General features: G+C 38.4%; 1 protein-coding gene across 6 annotated transcripts in view; it reads right to left on the reverse strand.

Moving 5' to 3' along the window:
- The window catches only part of DENND1A (DENN domain containing 1A), a 189,070-nt gene that overhangs the window by 70,932 nt on the left and 99,833 nt on the right, over window positions 1–18,305 (reverse strand). For all 6 annotated transcript variants that reach the window (XM_034067586.1, XM_034067583.1, XM_034067585.1 and 3 more), the window contains 2 exons: window positions 14,782–14,827; window positions 5,965–6,066 (listed from right to left, as the gene is read on the reverse strand). In XM_034067586.1, the coding sequence (XP_033923477.1) occupies window positions 5,965–6,066; window positions 14,782–14,827 (148 nt within the window). The remainder of the gene's footprint in view (window positions 1–5,964; window positions 6,067–14,781; window positions 14,828–18,305) is intronic.

An 18,305-nucleotide genomic window follows, 5' to 3' on the forward strand; every position in this document is an offset into this window, starting at 1 on the left:
GTAGGACCGAAAAATGTGTTTGCCACAAATACATGTTTTGTTGGTTTATTTTTTTTTCTCTTTTAAGGTTATATTGCCTTGTATTTCAGAGGAAAACACCGAAATGAGAGTTTTATTTGTGCATATGGTGGGTTCCCCTGGCTGGCTCCCAGACTCCCACCCAGCTGCTCCCTCATGCCCCTCCTCAGCAGGACCTGAGGAGAAAACACACAGAAAAAGCTTATGGGCAGAGATAAAGATAAGGAGATCACTAACCAATTAGCATCACTGGGAAAATGGGCTCAACTTAGGAAAACTAATGTAATTTATTGCCAACTAAAAAGGAGTTGGGTGCTGAGAAACAAAGAAACTAAAACACCTTCTTCCCCTCACCTTTTTCCCTCTTAGCTCTCCTACCTCCTCCCTCAGCGGCACACTTTTCAATCCACGACAGCTCACCCCTAAGCTCTTTCCTCCTCACACTTTTACTCTCCTCACGCCCTTTCTTACACCCGCTTCAGAGGGGCAGCGCTACCGCTGCCGTGCCCGGCCGGCTCTGCCCAGGAACCGGCTGGAACCGGCTCTGTCCAGCGCCCGCCGCCCCGCCCTCTCCTCACGGCCGACGCGGGCCCACAGCAGCCAGTGCAATAGAGAGCACAAACCCCGCAGGGGTTTTAAGTCCCGAATTAACAACGACATTCTGGCGACCGAAGGGGGGGTTCTTCCTGGTTCCCACTACATCTGACTCACCTGTATGGGGATGGCTCTGCTCTTAACCCTCACTTGCCCTCTCCCACTGTGGAGGTGTTTAATTACCTCAGGAGTCACAGAGCTGTGCTTTAGGCAAACAGGGCCCTAAGCATCTCAATACCGTTTTCAGACACCAGTCACAACTTAACAAATACGAACGAACACATCCATGCAGAGTTAAAACTACCATAACGCAGGTTACCTGAATACTCTTTGCTTTGTGTACACCAAGGGCTAAAGTTTTAGAGGATTATCCATCACTGTTCTCTGCCTCAGAATTTCTCATACATGCAAGAAGGTTGTGACTTAAGTTTGATGTCTCTTTTCTAGTCCTCAGAGCTCAGTAAATACTGATGTAAGGTTGTGTATCTATATATTATTGTTTGTGACAGCATTCCTCTTTCCTAACACAAGCTGAGAAAGCAGATAAAAACCCCTTTCAAATACGAACATCAAGCTCACTGTGCCTATGCTGCAACACTTTCCGGTTACCTTAAATCATTAACAAATAGCTATGTCAGTATCCATTTTTCAGTGTTACAGACAGAACCAGGACAAGCTAAGTTCTGAGCTATCTCCCCCACAACACATAGCAATACAAACCCAACAGTCTGGGCACTGGTTCTTAAAAGGAATCCAACTTATGCTTTGAGAGGTTGTGGTCACATCATGTGCAAAACCTGAGCTTGATGAGAGACCTTCTGCAGAAGACAGGAGGGAAGCACAGTTCCAGAAGCAAGGCAGAAAGCCAGGAAATCCTCAGTCATCCGCATTTGCAGAAGAACATTCATGACTCCATAAGTATCCATATCGTGAACGCAACAAAATTATTCCATCAATAACTAGCAAATCTTCCTTTTTCAAAAGCGCGTATTAACATAATACATGATACCAGATTTAGTTGATCATGCCCATGAAATAAGCTCACTTCTCCTATTCACTGAGATAACATTTCTCAAGGAGCTTTGTTATTTCTGAAATGTAAAAGCTTCATCAGATTTTCAAACCGGAACAGCACACTTCTCCATCTTTGAAGGGGTCTGATGCTGAAGGGATGAAATGCACATGTATTTCCTATAGCAACTTAGGTAAACCATTTAAAGGTAGCTCTTAAAAGTGCAATAAAATGTTCACAGCTCTGAGTAACTTCCAAATCCATCTCAAACGTTGTTTAAAGTGATTTTCATATTCATATAGAGATAAAGAACTTGCTATTTACATAGAAGGGCTCTATGCTCCATTTTACAACAAAGTTCAGGAAGCTAGTCACAGCCTTTCTGTGTTTCAGCTTCCCTATTTGGTATAGAAGTAGAATATTGATATGTATTTTGCTACCTCCTAAAGCTTTCAGATCATTTGTTCTCTTTTAAGACTAAATCAAACACTGTCGGATGTCTATTTTATGTATGTACACTTTTAATGTTTCAATCAGGATTATGGCAATAGGCATGTCATAGTGTTTTTTAAAAGACAAAACTGTTAATGACAACATACTCAAAGAGACTAACAAGAAAAAAATAACTCATGTTTACTCTGGAATACTTTAGTACATAAGACGAAGTAGATTATACAAGCACAACTATGTTTCTTTCCTGCCTAAAGAGGCAGTAATACTAAAAACCAGGCTGTGACCACAAAGATGAAGATTTCTAGCCAAGCAGACACATATACATGCAGTCTATCCTGAGAGTGTTTTTAAAGACGATTTTTATACTTCTGGCAGTTCAGGTTTAAAGGTCCGATTTAAACTATCACCATGTTTCAAAATGCAATCTGTGCAATGCAGCATAATGAAATGGTTCAGTAAAGGTGCTAGTGGAAATTCTTTTAATTAGGTCCAAGGCTTTTCAGTTGTCAACATGAATAAAGCAAGGAACATGCTATTGCAAACACAGTGTAAGAAATCAAAACGGATTCACCTTTAAGAAAACGGCTGTGCTACAGAGTTGTAGCTTAGTGCTTCTTGCTGTCCTAAAAGCAGTTAATTTCCCACTAAGTGAAAAAGAGTAACATAGGCTTCCTACTTGTGGTAACTTGTTAATGAATGGACAACAGCAGCATACACAAGGAAATTACTGACAGCCTGAGATATTCATAGGCTAGAGCAAATTTACAATACGCTCGCAGCCACCAGATACACAAGATCTCTTTGGCCCAGTACACAGTATTGCATCAGGGCTTCATTTAATAAAAACTACAATTTGACAGAGCGAGCTTACGCTTTATTCTTTGTAATATGAAGCTCTGACTACAACGAACACTAGAAGATGACACTTATTTGGAAATACATGAAAAATCCATAAGGGTTGCATGAAAAAAAAATACTACCCCCTCTTCGCTATTCCTTGCAACACAGACGGTGGTGTAGGAGACTTGTCAGCAGCAGATGCACTTATTGTAATCACAGTCCTTAATAAATCTCTTTTTTTAATATTGACTATTTTAAAAGGAAAGTTACTTCCCAGGGCGTTCTCATGCTGCCAGATTTTCAGCAAAATATCAGAAGCAGAAGGTGACTGAGGGACAGTTTTTCACATTTCAAATAGTTAATCAGAAACGCAGTAGTACACACCTTGAGTGCCAGCAGGGACTGCCGAGGTAAACTGGGCAAAGAAGTGGCTTAGTCTGACTCTGCTGGAACTGCCTCAGTGCCAGCCAGCTTGTGTGGCACAAATGTTAACTGGAAAGACACTTCACTGTAGCCTATGTTCATTTGGTTCCTGGGAGTAAAAGACTAAAGAACAGTCATTTCTAGATTCCCAAGAATCAACGGGTTAGGTCACAACATCACTACCATTAAACTCAAGCACAACTCACTACCTGAAGCTCTAAAATAACCATAGGACTCCATTTACTTGATTATAACAGCTGTTCAAGGAGAGGCGAAAACAGCTTTAAAGATCCTCCCCCGGATTAATTACCTGATGGCGATGACACTGCACAGAAGACATTTTTCCTCCCTGTTGAATATAGATAGATCTAATCTAGCAAAGTAAATTTTGGGTCTATTCAGTAGTACATCAGCTGTTCACTGTTCACATGAAGTAGCAAAAGGCAGAATAGTTTGACATAGGAGCCATTTATGATTGTGAAACTCTTGAAGATATTTTCAGTTCCTCAGATCATACATGCATCTATTTAAGACTGAGACCAGGGGGGAGATCTGCTCCCAGAATCTCCCCATCCTCCTAGGCAAGTAGAAGAAGAGAAAAAAAAAGGGAAAAAAAGTATAATGGATTGGCTTTAGAGTCTCCCTGCTGAGATGAACAACTTGATCCACTTACAGTTCCAAACACATGATGCATGAAAGAACTGACAGAAATTCAATTCTTGCAAAGAAGAGCAGCTGCTCTCTAGTGGTCAAAGCCAAATATTAAGCAGTCTGAAGGAAAGGGAAAGACCTAGAGGAGAATACTTCATTATCTAGGTAACTAAAATAATGAAACAAAGCTAAATAAGACATAAACACTGATCCCAAACATTAATTACACAACGCAACACGATTCAAGTTAAGGCTTTGTTGCGACAAATATTAATCCCAGCTGTATTTATATAGCAGTTGTGAAAAAAAATACACCATGTACGCTGTTTGCGAGCCATGCCAGTTAATTGAATTTGCTGGCAGCACTTCCTCTGCTATGCTCCAAACATCCTCCAAGATAAAATGTAGCTTTTAAATAGACCTGTGGAAAACTGAATCAAGAAATTTGAACTAATAAAACACAACTCTCTACTGTTATAAAAGTGGAGTAAAAGTAAATAATGAAAGGAAGGAAGTCTCTTAAAATTTATTACATTCCAAAGCTTGAAGTTCTGTGTTTATTGTTGAAGTCTCTTCTGATGTTCTACAGTGCGCCTACAACAGCTCCTTTAATGAAGTCTCATAAAATCTAATATAATACTTGATTGTTGACAAATCATATACATGTTTGAGGCCCCGCACTCACTGTATCCAGACATTTCTTACATAATTCCATTAAATTTACAAGTCTGTCATTCCCCGGGCTGTGGATAATGGCGCGAGCGATGACCAGCTGGCACATTTGGATGCTGGGAGTGGAATCAAAATGAAAAACTATATAAAGCCAGAAAAAAATTGTGGAAGTAACTTTTATAGACTAAATGCTTGACTAAATCCAAAATGTTCACAATCAAGATGGACCTTTCATCCAGAGCTCACTGTTTTCGAAGAACGGATCACAGAGAAATGACAGGATCTCACAGGAGGAGGTATATTCACATGGGATATATTCACCATTACTTGTGTTTTAACTCAGACAGACCCAGCTTACATTGAGCTCCCTGCGTATCAATTTTATTTCTCAACTACACATAAAAAGGCATAGATCTAACTGTCAGCACAATATTTTGAACTAGTAAAAGAAATCCAGATTTCCCCCTGCCATTTTCTCCTAAACAGTCACCCTCTCACTTAAAAATAACTTCTTATACTCTTACATTACTGTTCTTCCCTCACAGCTTCTTTAGTGAAGATGATTACAGCAGCAAGTAGCAAGGTGGGTGTATTTTTCTTCCATTAGCAGGAAAGATCAAGTATTTATACAACACTGACATTACGTAATTAAAAAATAAATAAATTACTAATAAAAACGTTGAAAGAGAAAGAAAGTTACAAATTATATGCACTGAGCAGGGCTAGAAGTTAATATGAAATAATCCTTTTGCTATCATAACTCAGGATATAAAATGTACAAAGTTCATGTAAGCTCACCTGGAAGAAGGCACAGGAAAACATCCAGACAATTTCATTTGGAAACAAAAGGCATCTAAAAAGGGATTCTTTTTTCCCCCCAGTGAAATGGTTTGACATAGTAGCACTTTGTCACACCATGAAGAAGGAAGTTTGAATTTTTGTTTCCTGCTTGGTGGTACCATAACCTTCATGTTTTTCATTTGTCTTTTTACCCACAGAAGACCAACTCTTCAGATGACGGGAAACCTGATTGTGCCATTCCAAAACTGAAACTGGGTTGCTGCAGCATTGCCAGCTTATGTGAGCATTGGCTAATTTTCATTAGGAGGCTTAAAAATACGACTGCAAATTTTCAAACAAGCATTCTTTAACACTTCAAAACAGGAAAGAATTGATGTAAAAGCAATTTACTCATAATAATGACAGCAGCACAACGAGACACCTCAGTTAGAAACCGAACAGGTCACAAGGACTTACTATTTTAAGTAATGGAATAGTTGGATAAATCATTTCATACATACCACATCATTAGGAAGACTCTGAAGGTCATCAAAAGGGGTTTCCAGTGTGTTGGTGTCTACATTAAGAATCACTACATCTTCCAGGGCCATGTTTCTTACTTTCTAAATATGAACAAATTCAAGAAAAGGTAAATATAAGAATGAAGAGTTAAATTTTAGGCACAAAGGACACAAGTCACAGTGTAACATCACGGCACTACAAAAGCATTTTAAAACTAACCAACATTCCTGTCTTTCTGTCACCATTTGTTTTATTCATTTACATTTTACAATGCTAAAAAATTACCCTTCAATTTGCAGAGGGAAGTCCTTAACATTGTACATACTAAAATTTCTGAAACTAGAGAGCTACTGTTTGTGATTATTCAAGAGAAGATTTATTTCAAGCACCTCCACTAAGGTTTGTCTGAATTCTGGTATCCTGTCTGCACATTTAGCAGTTTCTAACTGAGTCAAATAACAACAAACAGTGGCCTTTCCAGGAGTTAAGAGCTGCAGTAAGTCAGGGTTGGGAACTGGTTTCCAAATTCCAGGTTGAATTTTAGAACCTCAATAGAGGCAAATTTACAACTGTATTTAAGTAAAATAGCTGCTACCACAGTTTAGTAAACAAACAAATCATAAAAATGAGAAAGAGCTAAGAGAAAAAGAACACCATATCCTGGCCACTTAATGTTCAGCAAGTCTGAACTCTTTATCCCGTTCTCATGAATTGAGAGAAAGAAACTGTTCTAATCTAATTTGAGTGTTAACATCATCTGTAACAGTACATGGACACACAAAAGAAAAGCACAACCCATTTCTCAAAAGAGTGATCATTAGTACTGTTGACTTTAAGTGTCTAAAGCTATTGGTGATCTAAGCAAATTTAAACGTTGTCAGACTTTACTTCCCTGCTTAAACAACAGTAAATGAATCACTAATACGAAACAGAGCAGCACTGAAATATTTATTTTAACACTTTTTCACTAACAGGAGAATTGAGGTGTGGGGTTTTTTTTTGACTGACTGATCATACATATTTAAGCCTTCTTCAAATAAAGCTTTGAAAAGCAGGAAAAATGGAACTACAGAATACAGTTATTAAGGAAATGTCCCAGTGAAACTGTAAACAAATATTTAAGTTCCAACATACCTACACATAGGACCAAATGCAAGTTCCTGGGGAGGAAAATGAACAAAACCATACTCCATTTTTAATTAAGGTTTGGCAGGGTGGGGGGAATTGTTTCCTTTAAAAAAAGGGAAGTAAAGCTCTAAAACAATGGCAAAGTTGAGCCTTAGGCATCTAAATAATTACCTTTGGTTTTCAAGGCTCAGTCCTCTGTCTATAAAGAAAACTGCTGTGTACTTGGGGGCAGAGGGGGAAGGCAACAACTATAAAAACCACTTTGTAGACATTTAATTTTAGGTCTTCCATGAGAAATGTCTTTAACTTAAATGGAGGAATATTACATTTAATGCTTCTCATATAAAAAGCACAAGCACTGCATGACAAACCAGGTACTTTCCTCTACATTTCAGGAACCAAAGGTCACTCTGTTGGCTGCATCTGATAAACTCTAAAGCAATCCAGGAGTCTTACTCCTTCTAGGAGTCCGGAAGCACCAGACAAACTGATTTGCTCCTTCCTGTTTCAGAAAATTAAAAATCTCACTTATACTCAGAGGAGTCTAAAAAGCTCCAACAAAAAGGTCTTGCAATGTACTTAACCAAAGCCAGAAGCTTGTCAAAATCGAGTGCTAGCAGGACAAGACAGAAGGAATTAAAACCTCCTCTTGATTCTTGCCAGAGAAGCAACAAACGTGTGCTTAAACTTGTCAATGGGTGTTTTTGTAACTTTGATAACAAATCTGCACCTTCCTTTCAGCAAAATATCTTTTTCTGTAGCAAAGAACAGGCTTGTGGCAGACAGGGCCACAGGTCCACTACAAAGGGATGATTCTTGTGGTGCAAGAACTATAAATGCTGATCAGTGTAATCATCCCCACACATGGCCCAGAAATAATTGTACTGAAAGGAAGGCTCATTAAAATCTGCTGTGCTATACATTTACACTGTGAAGAGGACACCATTACTTTAAAAGTTTTCAATATCTGTATTAGGACAGAGAATTTCCCTGGAGACAAATCTTCAAATTTAATAAAACACTTGAGACTAAAGTGATTTATAACATCTATCTTGCAATGCATTTGAAGAAATATATTTTTTCAGTGGTCCAACAGTGGCTTGTCCTAGAGAAACGCAGACTGACCAGTTAATCTTAATCCTTACCTGGTTTTATCATCTTTCTCTTCACAGTAATCTTTGACAAAGGTATCACCAGATAGTTATAAAGGCTTCTGTCAAATAATCACATGGTTCTTTCACCAAACATAGCACCTATCAGCCCATCTCACCGAGAAATAAAAGTATTTACTCTCTTGCTGGAAGTTTAGTAAAGATTCCCAGCATTCAACTGCATTTCCCACAGTAATCCCATTGGACTCTATGAACTGCAACTCCATGTAGATAATTTTCACTGTTAGTGTGTGTTCTCGTAATTTTATCAAAGCACAAAGGGACAGCCACTAGCCATATAGAGTCACATTCCATATTTCACAACTCCCTGAATATGAAGCAAAATATTACAAATAAAGTTATTCCTGTTAAATGGAATGGATTATATTCAATATGTTTATATTTTGCTGAAAAAAATGTGAAGAAGCAAAGAACAAGAGGAAATGAGAACATTACAGTTTCCTTATCTAACCTTACTACAGACTGGGGATTTTTGAGTCAGAAGAAGTGATTCAGTGAAAATGCGGATCACATATCACTTACTGCAAGCCTTCCTTAACCATCCTTACCAAATTACTTGGAGCCATAATTAATCATCTAAAAACCATCAAATTGAACTAACATCTACACCTGCCTTTTATTTTAAATGTCTCTTTTTAAAAGAGTGGAGAGGTATGGAAAGCTGGTTTAACAAGCACACTGAACCCATTGTTTATGGCCTCTATAAACATGGCTTAGTAAGAATTACTGACTTAATCAGAGAGAACTTATCTCCTGGTGAAAAGAGCACTTTAAATTTCAGAAATGGCACCTTTGCTGTGAAAATCTCTTAACTTTTCAAACAAACTCCAGGGGGCCTTAAACACCAGGTCAGTAAATAAGCAGCAGTTAGAGCGTCTGTCCGGCTCACAAGCAGCCAAATGCTTGAAGTAATTTAAATGTTTTATGTGAAAGTTCACAAAAATACCCAGAAACTCCATTTGAATGGGAGTATGAATGGGTGCTCCTCTGTCTCACTCGGATCACATGCTAGAAGCAATATTCATCAAAAATACTCACACCAGTTTATACTAAATGTTATTTTATGATCGCTGTCTGCAGTTGGCAGGTTTGCATTTCCTACCATAAAATGCCCCAAGTTAAACTTCTCTCAGATGAACAATTTCATCGAACAGTTCACTTAAAGCACAATACCACCCCCCTCCTACTCCCAAAGACAATCTGCATAACTTCATGGTTAAATTGGTGCCAAAACATAAACCAAGTCAATTGTGAGGTTTTATAACCAGATACAAATGTGATCAAGGTATTGAAAAATATTGTAACAGAAAAAAGGAATCCTTTTGGAAAGGTAAAACTCTTAGCAAAGCTTAATGTTCTTCATAGCTACTTTGTACATTGTATTTGAGATTATTATGAAAGTACGTCTCACAACAAGTTGAAAATCCCTTTACTTAATGGCTTGTCTCTACTTAGTTAATAGTTTCCCTTTATTTTCTTAAGAGAAACACCACAACACCGCAGACAACAATGTGTCAATCTGGCTGCCAGAAGCAGGAAAGGCAACGGATATAAAATTTTATTATTTCATGCCCCAAGAGCAGCCAGAAGGACTTAATGAAATCACCCTTAGATTTACAATCTGAAATGGCTATTCAGCAGACAAATCTGGTTAGGCGGGATGTGCCCCCTGACCCCCCGGCCCTTTGATCCGGACGCAGCAGGTGGGCTGCGGCCCCCTCCCGTGCATCTCCCACTCTTCCGCCCGGTCCCAACCTTGATGTGCAGTGCCCTGATCCTGCACAGGTGATTCTCAAGATCCTTATCACAAGCAGCTGTTGCCAACTGAGTGACAAACATCACTAGTGTTGCTCTAATGCTGTTGTGCAACAGAATAGAAAGAACCTTCTACTCTTACTGGTAACTCTACTTGGTACCATGTTATTTGTCCTAAATCTTACCCCTCAAAATTCCCTGCACACATAATCTCTTACTGAAACACAGGTATTATTTTCATTTTCCCAATAATTGGATAAAAGACAATTCCATCATATTTTAAATGCACTCTATCAATACTTCTGAAACCATGTACAGCTATATTTATAATATTTGTGACTAAATTACATTAAGACCTGCATATGCATATATACAACCCCTTCATTTAAACCCTGTGAAAAAGCTACACTTCTTAAGGTATAGCTAGAAAAGGCAGTGATTAACTAAGTATAAATGGATGGAAAAAGGTTGTTACTACTCCTCACCCCAACCAAAAGATATAATTAACAATTAACACTACCACTGGAAGATGCCAGTGGTCAATGAATTCTCAGGGTGTCTTCTGCAGCATGGGGAAACCACAGGGCACTGTCAGGACTAACCCCAGCTGATGAAACCCGTTTCTCAGTTCATTATCTCACACTCTGCTCAGGGTAACTGGTGTATTATCAGGCTGGATCACAAACAGCGCATCCTCCTGCCAACCTGAACAAAACCAGGTAAATATGCCCAAGAGTGCTTTCAGAACATGTGTGGGTTCACTGGAGGGAGCACACAGCTTTCTGCTCATCTGCCTAAGGAAGAGACTATCGACATTACTGGATTAGCTGCCCTGTCTTATTATATTAAACACAGCATGAATTCTACTGAACCTTCTCCTAACATATTTACTCATAGCAGGTTGAAATGAAACAAAAATCTGCTCCTATAGGCTTTATGATATCCACAACTGTCCTTTATGCTTAGGAATAAATATCAGGCAAACAGTCTGACAAACGCAATGTGAAGTTTCACACACAAATTCATCCTGGATAATCTTGCAAGAATTAAAATCCTGAAGTCCCAGAAAAAGCCCTCAAATGACAGGAATGAAAAAATTAAAAAACAAAAAAAGGCATAAAAAGTACTTTTCTGATCATGAACTTTAACTCTGGCAGTTGGTTTTGTGCTACATGGAAAGAGTGGGCATTATTGTTACTGGAATGACTGGAAGCCTGGCACAGAAGAGCACAGTGCCAGCAGCTCAGTGTCTGACAGCTGAGCAGAACTATCTGCAACAGTTAATCAAACCCACATGTGCCTAGATTCCAATAGGTAGTCTACTAGGTCAAGGGCATTCCTCTTCCATCAGCGCCATCACACTAATAACCTTCCTACAGAAACAGTTGCTGAAACAATCGTTTACTATGACAAAATGTAAAAGGCTGCCAGCGAAGTTTGACACCACTCATAGCATGCAGGTCAATGTAATAGTTCGAACACTAAACCAGCACAGAGCATGCAGGTAGAAAGGGACACGTTCATTTGATAGAGTTTCATTTTCCTATCTCATTATTTATCAGTACTAAGTACTTATCTTCATCTAATATGAATTCAATTAGTTCCGTAAGCATGTTCCATTATTCATGTGATAGCTTCAGCCTTGCTTATCCAACAGCTTATAAACTTTTAGCCTTCTTTGAAGTCACTTTATGGATTGCTAAATGGAAATCTTATAAAGAATGACTAACTAGGTGATGATAGAAAAGCTGAAAAATAAGAGCACAAAACACAGCTCTATATTTTCTACCAAGTTTTTCCCTCATAAATCAGTTGGAGCCCTCTGACCTATAACAGGAGATTATCTTATCTCACTGGAGAACATTTCAGTCACAGCAAATTAGATTTAACAGTCAATGGATATGCTTGATATTTTAATCATAAGAAAAATTTGTCATTTCCCATTAAAATAACTGCTCCTTGTACAGAGATCGTGTGTAACATGGGAAACTGCAAACTAACTTTAAGATACAAAATGGTTTGGAAGAACCTTTTGAGGTGCAGGATAGTGTGTACTTAGTTTAAAACCAGTAACATTGCTGCTGTATTTCTTCCAGAGGACCTGTTCCAAAGTAGAGAGAGCAAAACCCCACAGAAACACCACCAAAGCCAGAAAACTATTTCTTCCTTCATCCCAAATCCACCCTCCCCACAGCTTGCTCCACACAAGCTTAGGCTTCCACTAACATTTATGCAACAATGACAAATTCTGCAATCGGAGCTGCTGGAGCAGAGCCCTCAGCCTATATATAACTGCAATCGCCCCCGTGGGGCCCTCCAGCAGATAAAGAGTCCACCTGTCTGAACTTCAAGAGGGCTGGGGAATTAATCCCTTCTCCCGAAACTAGAACATGTGGATTAACAAAACACTTTTAGAGATGTATTTGCTGAGATTTCAGAATTTAAAGAAAAATTAATACTCAAGACTGGCAGTAATTTCAGTTGTGCCTTAAAAAATTACTTTGATATGGAAAAATTAGTACATTGTGTTTTAGAAAATACACAGCTGCTGGATCATGAAGAAAAAATTGCTGTTGCTACTAAATTGTTATTCTAATAAATAAAGCACACAATTTGATGCATATATATGAAGAAAAAGACAAAGAGAGTAAAGTAAGCTTTCAGCATCCAAAACAGGCAAAGAGGTAAATGAGAAATGGACTAGTACATCTGACCCATCACCTTTCCTTTGCCCAAGGCACAGAGAAATCATACAGCAGATCCAAGAGCCTCTGTGTTTTTATCTTTCAAGGGAAAAAGCAGGGCTAGTTGGAAGATTCATTTCTATCTGGAATTATTCAATCTATCCATAAGAGCAGAGGGAGGAGAGAAGACAGTTTGTTTTATTTATTTCATTTATTTCAGAAGGCACTTTGAATCGCGGTACTTTGCCAATGTGTGTCTGTGTTCCAGAATCTCGGGCTATTCAAAAGCCATACTGGATTTAGTACTAAACAGATTTTTTCACAAGTTACTAAAATGGATAAAAATTGGCTTCTCCAAGAACAACTCCTTTTTCTGAGTTTTTACAGATGGAGTTTGGAGGCCTGCAGAGCCCTGCAATCTGAAAGACGGAGACAAAGGGAGAGGTAATGGGTTTATGTAGCAAGGCAGTAGTGGGATATCACACAAAGTAACTCCAAGGTGTAATTATGAATTTTATTTCTCTATACCCATTGCCAGGCTCACCACGTAGCTCTTTGTGAGCAAAATTACTTGTGAGAGCTGACAAGTATCTGCATTGAGATATGAGCCCATCTTCTACCATGTCTCTTCCTCCTTTTTCATAGATACTACAATACACATGCAATCCTTACCTGGCACAGACATGGGGCAGAAAGCTTCCTGATAAATTTGAAAAACATATGCTAGACTATTCCTTCCTAGACATTACTTCGGCGCTGTCTATGCAGCACTGAAGGGTAATTATCAGAAATCCCTCTAACATAAGCATATGATGTGCAAACAAACGTACATGTTGACTTTTAAAATAATTGCTTATTCATTACCACATTGTACTGCAATTCTGTACTTTATTTAGCAATATAAAGGGCATAAAAAGTCATCTGTACCCAGGATAGTAAGGAAAAATAGAGTAAGGAAAAAGAGGTCCTGCACATTCCAGCGAGTTCCTCACAAAAAAAGCAACTTCTAAAATTACTTCACATTAATGCTGGAAAAACGGTGAAGTGACAGCATGGTAGTCTCAGTTTTAACACAAAGACATAGAGGATCATTATGACATACATACACCCCAGTGAATGAATATGTTCGATCAATATTTCCAGAGAAATAACACATTTTGGTGGAGAATATAAGTTCAAATATTCTAGTAACATGTATTACTTCATGTGATGTAAAACTCGGCTGGGTGAGTTGTTACGTATCCTAAACACTACGCCTACGTTTCCAAACACGGGCATCTAAACCAGGGACACAAGTCAATTAAGTTTCAAGGGCATTTGCAACTCCCACCAGTTCAACAGTGTGGCTAATTTAAGAGCCTACACTGAGGCAGGGCTTTGTGGGCAGGAATGCCTCTTCCCACACAGAGCATACATGTTGTTCAGGCTTCCTGTGTAAAGGGGCACGATTAATAAGGACTCTGATTTTCATAGGGAACTAAATTAATAGCTTATGTTGTCCTCCAGATACTTTTGAGGAAAACCATCAAGTGCTTCACCAGTACTGGAAGCAAACGCAAATGTGCTATTTCCACTTTTAGACTTTTTCAAAAGTCACATGAATTACTCTGAATTGTTTATATGTGAAGCTTTCTGTGAGGGCTGGTTTGCTGCCAGCTTTGTGTTAACATTAACAGCAAGTTCCTTCTTTTCAGATCTTCTGAACATTAAAAAAATTACAATCTGTCTGCAAAAGCCTAAAAGAGAACTGTAACTGTCAACATTTTGGTTTAATATCGACTCTGCCTTTGTGAATAGAGTCAAACTAAGGCAGGAAACTGCTTAAGTGAAGCAACAGGATGGAGAGGGGAACACAACATGAGCTTGTCACCAACTGCAGAACTGAAAACAAAGTATGCCCAGAGAGTACCAGGTATCAAACGCCCCTGAGATTTAACACTATCGTGCTTAACTTTGGTTCTCTCAGTACTCCCAAATTAACAGGACTATTTCATTTTCAAGCATATGAATGAATGTATAATTGCTGGCTCTAAATCATAAAACATAAAAAGTTTCAGAAATGGTGAGAAAGACTTACCTCCATCAAACTTAAATGTATTCCAATGAGGTAGGGCATTGGGGCACTGCAAAGAGGAAAGAAACCCAGCTTTACTTTCTCATAACACTGGATTAACACATCTGACTTATAAAATTAGCTACAGGAAAATACTGGGATACTGGATTAGATTTTGCTTAAAATAATATCTATATAATGAAACCATGTGTGAACAAAATTTTATTCCATGTTTGAACAACTTTTTATACTATGCAATATCCTCTCATCATTTTAAGACTTGCATTTTTCTTGACATCACAATTTGTAAGCGACTCAGCTAAGACAGGTACCTAAGGAGAGCTGGTAAAGGATCTGTAATGCTGGGTCTTTTCTTAAAAACCAAACAAAATGTGTTAATACAACATTAAAAATGAAATTACCCAGACTTTTTCTAAGAGTATTCTTTAGACAAACCCATCCTATAATAGTGTTAAGTGGTTAATTTAATACATTAAACACATATTGCCCCATACCACAGGTTTTAAATCCTTTCAATATGGATACATTTAAAATAATTTATCTTTAAGTATAAATCTTAAAATGTTTGCATTTATGTAAGAAAAATACAAAAAATAGTGTTGAAGATTCTGATGAACTCCAGAGCTCCTGGGACATACACCAATACCACGAGATCCTCCACAGCACAAACCTTAAATATACCAACAGACTCTTTGGCCAAATTTGTAGCCTCAGGCACAGGTGTGATATCACTGCCCTCAAACAGCACACTAACATTTAAGAGAAAGATTGATCTTTTCTGTTTTTCCTTCCATGATGTTAGCAAACACCAACATGGGCTCTGTAACACGAGAAGAACACTGAATGGAAGTTGTATCTTTGTGTATAGAGTATTTCTAATATTAAGCCTATTACAGGACTCCCACTCAACTAATCAGGGAAAGCTTATATTTGCACTGCTTATTAGAACACATCAAAGAGGATGCCAAAGCTGCTAATTGCAAATATGGCATATACTGCCTGTTAAACGGAAAGCACACAGACAGACACAACTTTTAAAATAGCCTCATTTTGCTTTGGATACAGCAGCTCAAAGAGCTCATTTTCAATTTCAGATTTAAAAAAAAAGAAAAAAGAGAGAGAAATGTCACTGTACTGCCTTGGATTAAAATATCTTCCATATTGCTTTTAGAAACTGGTACCTACTGCTCAGTAAGAGAAGTACGCTGCTGAAAAAAACTACTGAAAGGCACCAGACCAGCAAAAATCACTGCTTCTCGTTTGCATGAGAAATACCTTTTATAACTATATTTACTGACAAGCATATTAATGATTATCATGTTTATTAATAAACCCCCTAAAACTGCTACTCTGTTGGATGCTGTACCAAGAGATGGAAACAGCCTCTGTGTTAAACATTGCACATGAAAACACTTTTCAAAGACATTAAACAAATCTAACATAAAAGCCCCACACAAGTTCACTTGTGGAATCCTGCAGTGCCATGTCTTACATCACAACTCGGTGCACTGAGTGAGAATGTCCCTGCCCCAGCTTCACCCAAGACAGCACCTTATGACAGCCCAGAGAGAGCATCAGAAACTAACTTAGTAGCCATCCCAAAGGCTCTGCTTCCCCAGGAATCTCACAGATGAGAACATATATCCAAGTTCTTAGAAATTTTTCCATACAACATGATACAGACTTGCTACATATGGATCGTTGCACACTGCCGGGTAGTTCTATTTGTCATTTTGCATGTTTCATTTGTGACAAATGCTATCTCTTTCACCCACATCCAGTGGCCACATTCCAGGAGCAAGGAAATACTCAGTAATTTTATATTCAAAGTATAAACCACCAGGTCAGCTGCCAGCTGCACAAATGCTCCACTTCCCCATGTGTGCTCAAGACTCCTCCAGTGTACACGGTCATGAATGTGTTTCTAATTAAGTAGTTTCATGAACACGACAGCTTCAATCTCAAAAATACAAAGTCTGAACCTCAGCAGGAAGTCTTAAGACTGCAAATGTCTCATCTAGTGGAACCTTGGCTAATGTAATGAAAGGAAGCAGCAACAGTGCAGTATTCCAGAAAACCAGCCATTTATTAACATGCCCAGAAGTAGAGTCTGTCACCAAGCATAGGAAAACCTGAACCTGGAAAAGTTATTTAACTGTATGATGTCCACCTTTCAGCCCTCCAGTTTACCAACAAAGACCAATAAGAATGCCTAAACCCTTAAATTCATGCACCCCCGGTAAGATTTTAAGGAGTTACAGGGAAGACATAGTTTAAAGTACATGGATCAGTTTTGGATGCAATGAATAATCTTTTCAGTTTTCCAGTGACAAACATTACAAATAAAGGCAATACAGCCCATAAAACTACTAAAGGGACTGCATAAAACTACAGTAACTGGACTTCTAAAAGCATTCTGAAATCTGTTATTTCTTTAAACACATATTACTAAACATCCAAGGACTCCAGTCCTCCAGTGCTTAATGTGCTGTACAGTGCATACACCTGGACAGACAGGAGACAGAACAGATACTATACAACTACAAAGAGAAGTTTCAGCATACCCACTGATAGGAAAAATCGCTCTGGTTTTGCTGAGGATATGAAAAAGGAAACTTTGAAGCAGTAACTTGTTCAAGTACAATGTGTTAGCTTTGCAAATATTTGTGCTTATGAAGAGGTTTTTAAGGACAATTCACCATGATAGCCCCTTATGCTCCCGAAAGTTTAACTAAGCAACCATCATAAATAAGCTCAATAAAACAAAATTCTGGTAAAGAGCATAAGTATTCCCAATCAGATCTACCAGAGAGATTATATTCTTTTGTCATCACCCACCAAGATGACTGAAAAGGAAACACACCTAAAAGCAAATGCTGAAGGCTTATGTCAGGGTTCATAAATTGCTTTTATCATCCTTTTTCTTTATCATGTGTTGATCATATGCCATTGGTTAAATACTCTGCCACCCTTGATACAAGGGAATGGTGTGTGTCTCCTCTTCCCATTCAGAGCACAACATCACAGCTCTTTCTAACTGCTATTCAGGTCCTGAGACATGAAACACTCAAGCAGTTTTTAATATTTTATCAGGTGAGATGTGTATTTCCAAGACTTTCAAGTGAACTTCAGTAAGACACATTGCTTGTATAAACGGGAGGAACACTCCGCACAACCTTTAATCCTCTGGGACCCACGACAGATTAAAGACTGCCCTTCAGACCAGTCTTTACCTACTGCTTGACACTTCATCAGTCTCGGGGCTTCTTACAACCACAAGTACTAATTACTCAAAGTTGTTTGATGGCAGCCAGTATCCATGAAGCGCAAAATTAAGAAGTATCAATTTCTACTGTGTGTATTTACTGCTTGAACAAAATGCCTGCACAAGTCCTCTGGAACAAAGAGAAAGGTTATTACTCCTCTTGTGCTACACAGGTTCCCAATGCAATCAGCGTTATTTATAATCAAATGAGTTATATAGGTAAACATCAAATCATTAAAGTAGCAATGCATAAGCATGAATA

Source organism: Melopsittacus undulatus, chromosome 11 (genome assembly GCF_012275295.1).
Source record: "Melopsittacus undulatus isolate bMelUnd1 chromosome 11, bMelUnd1.mat.Z, whole genome shotgun sequence".
Classification (NCBI taxonomy): domain Eukaryota; kingdom Metazoa; phylum Chordata; class Aves; order Psittaciformes; family Psittaculidae; genus Melopsittacus; species Melopsittacus undulatus.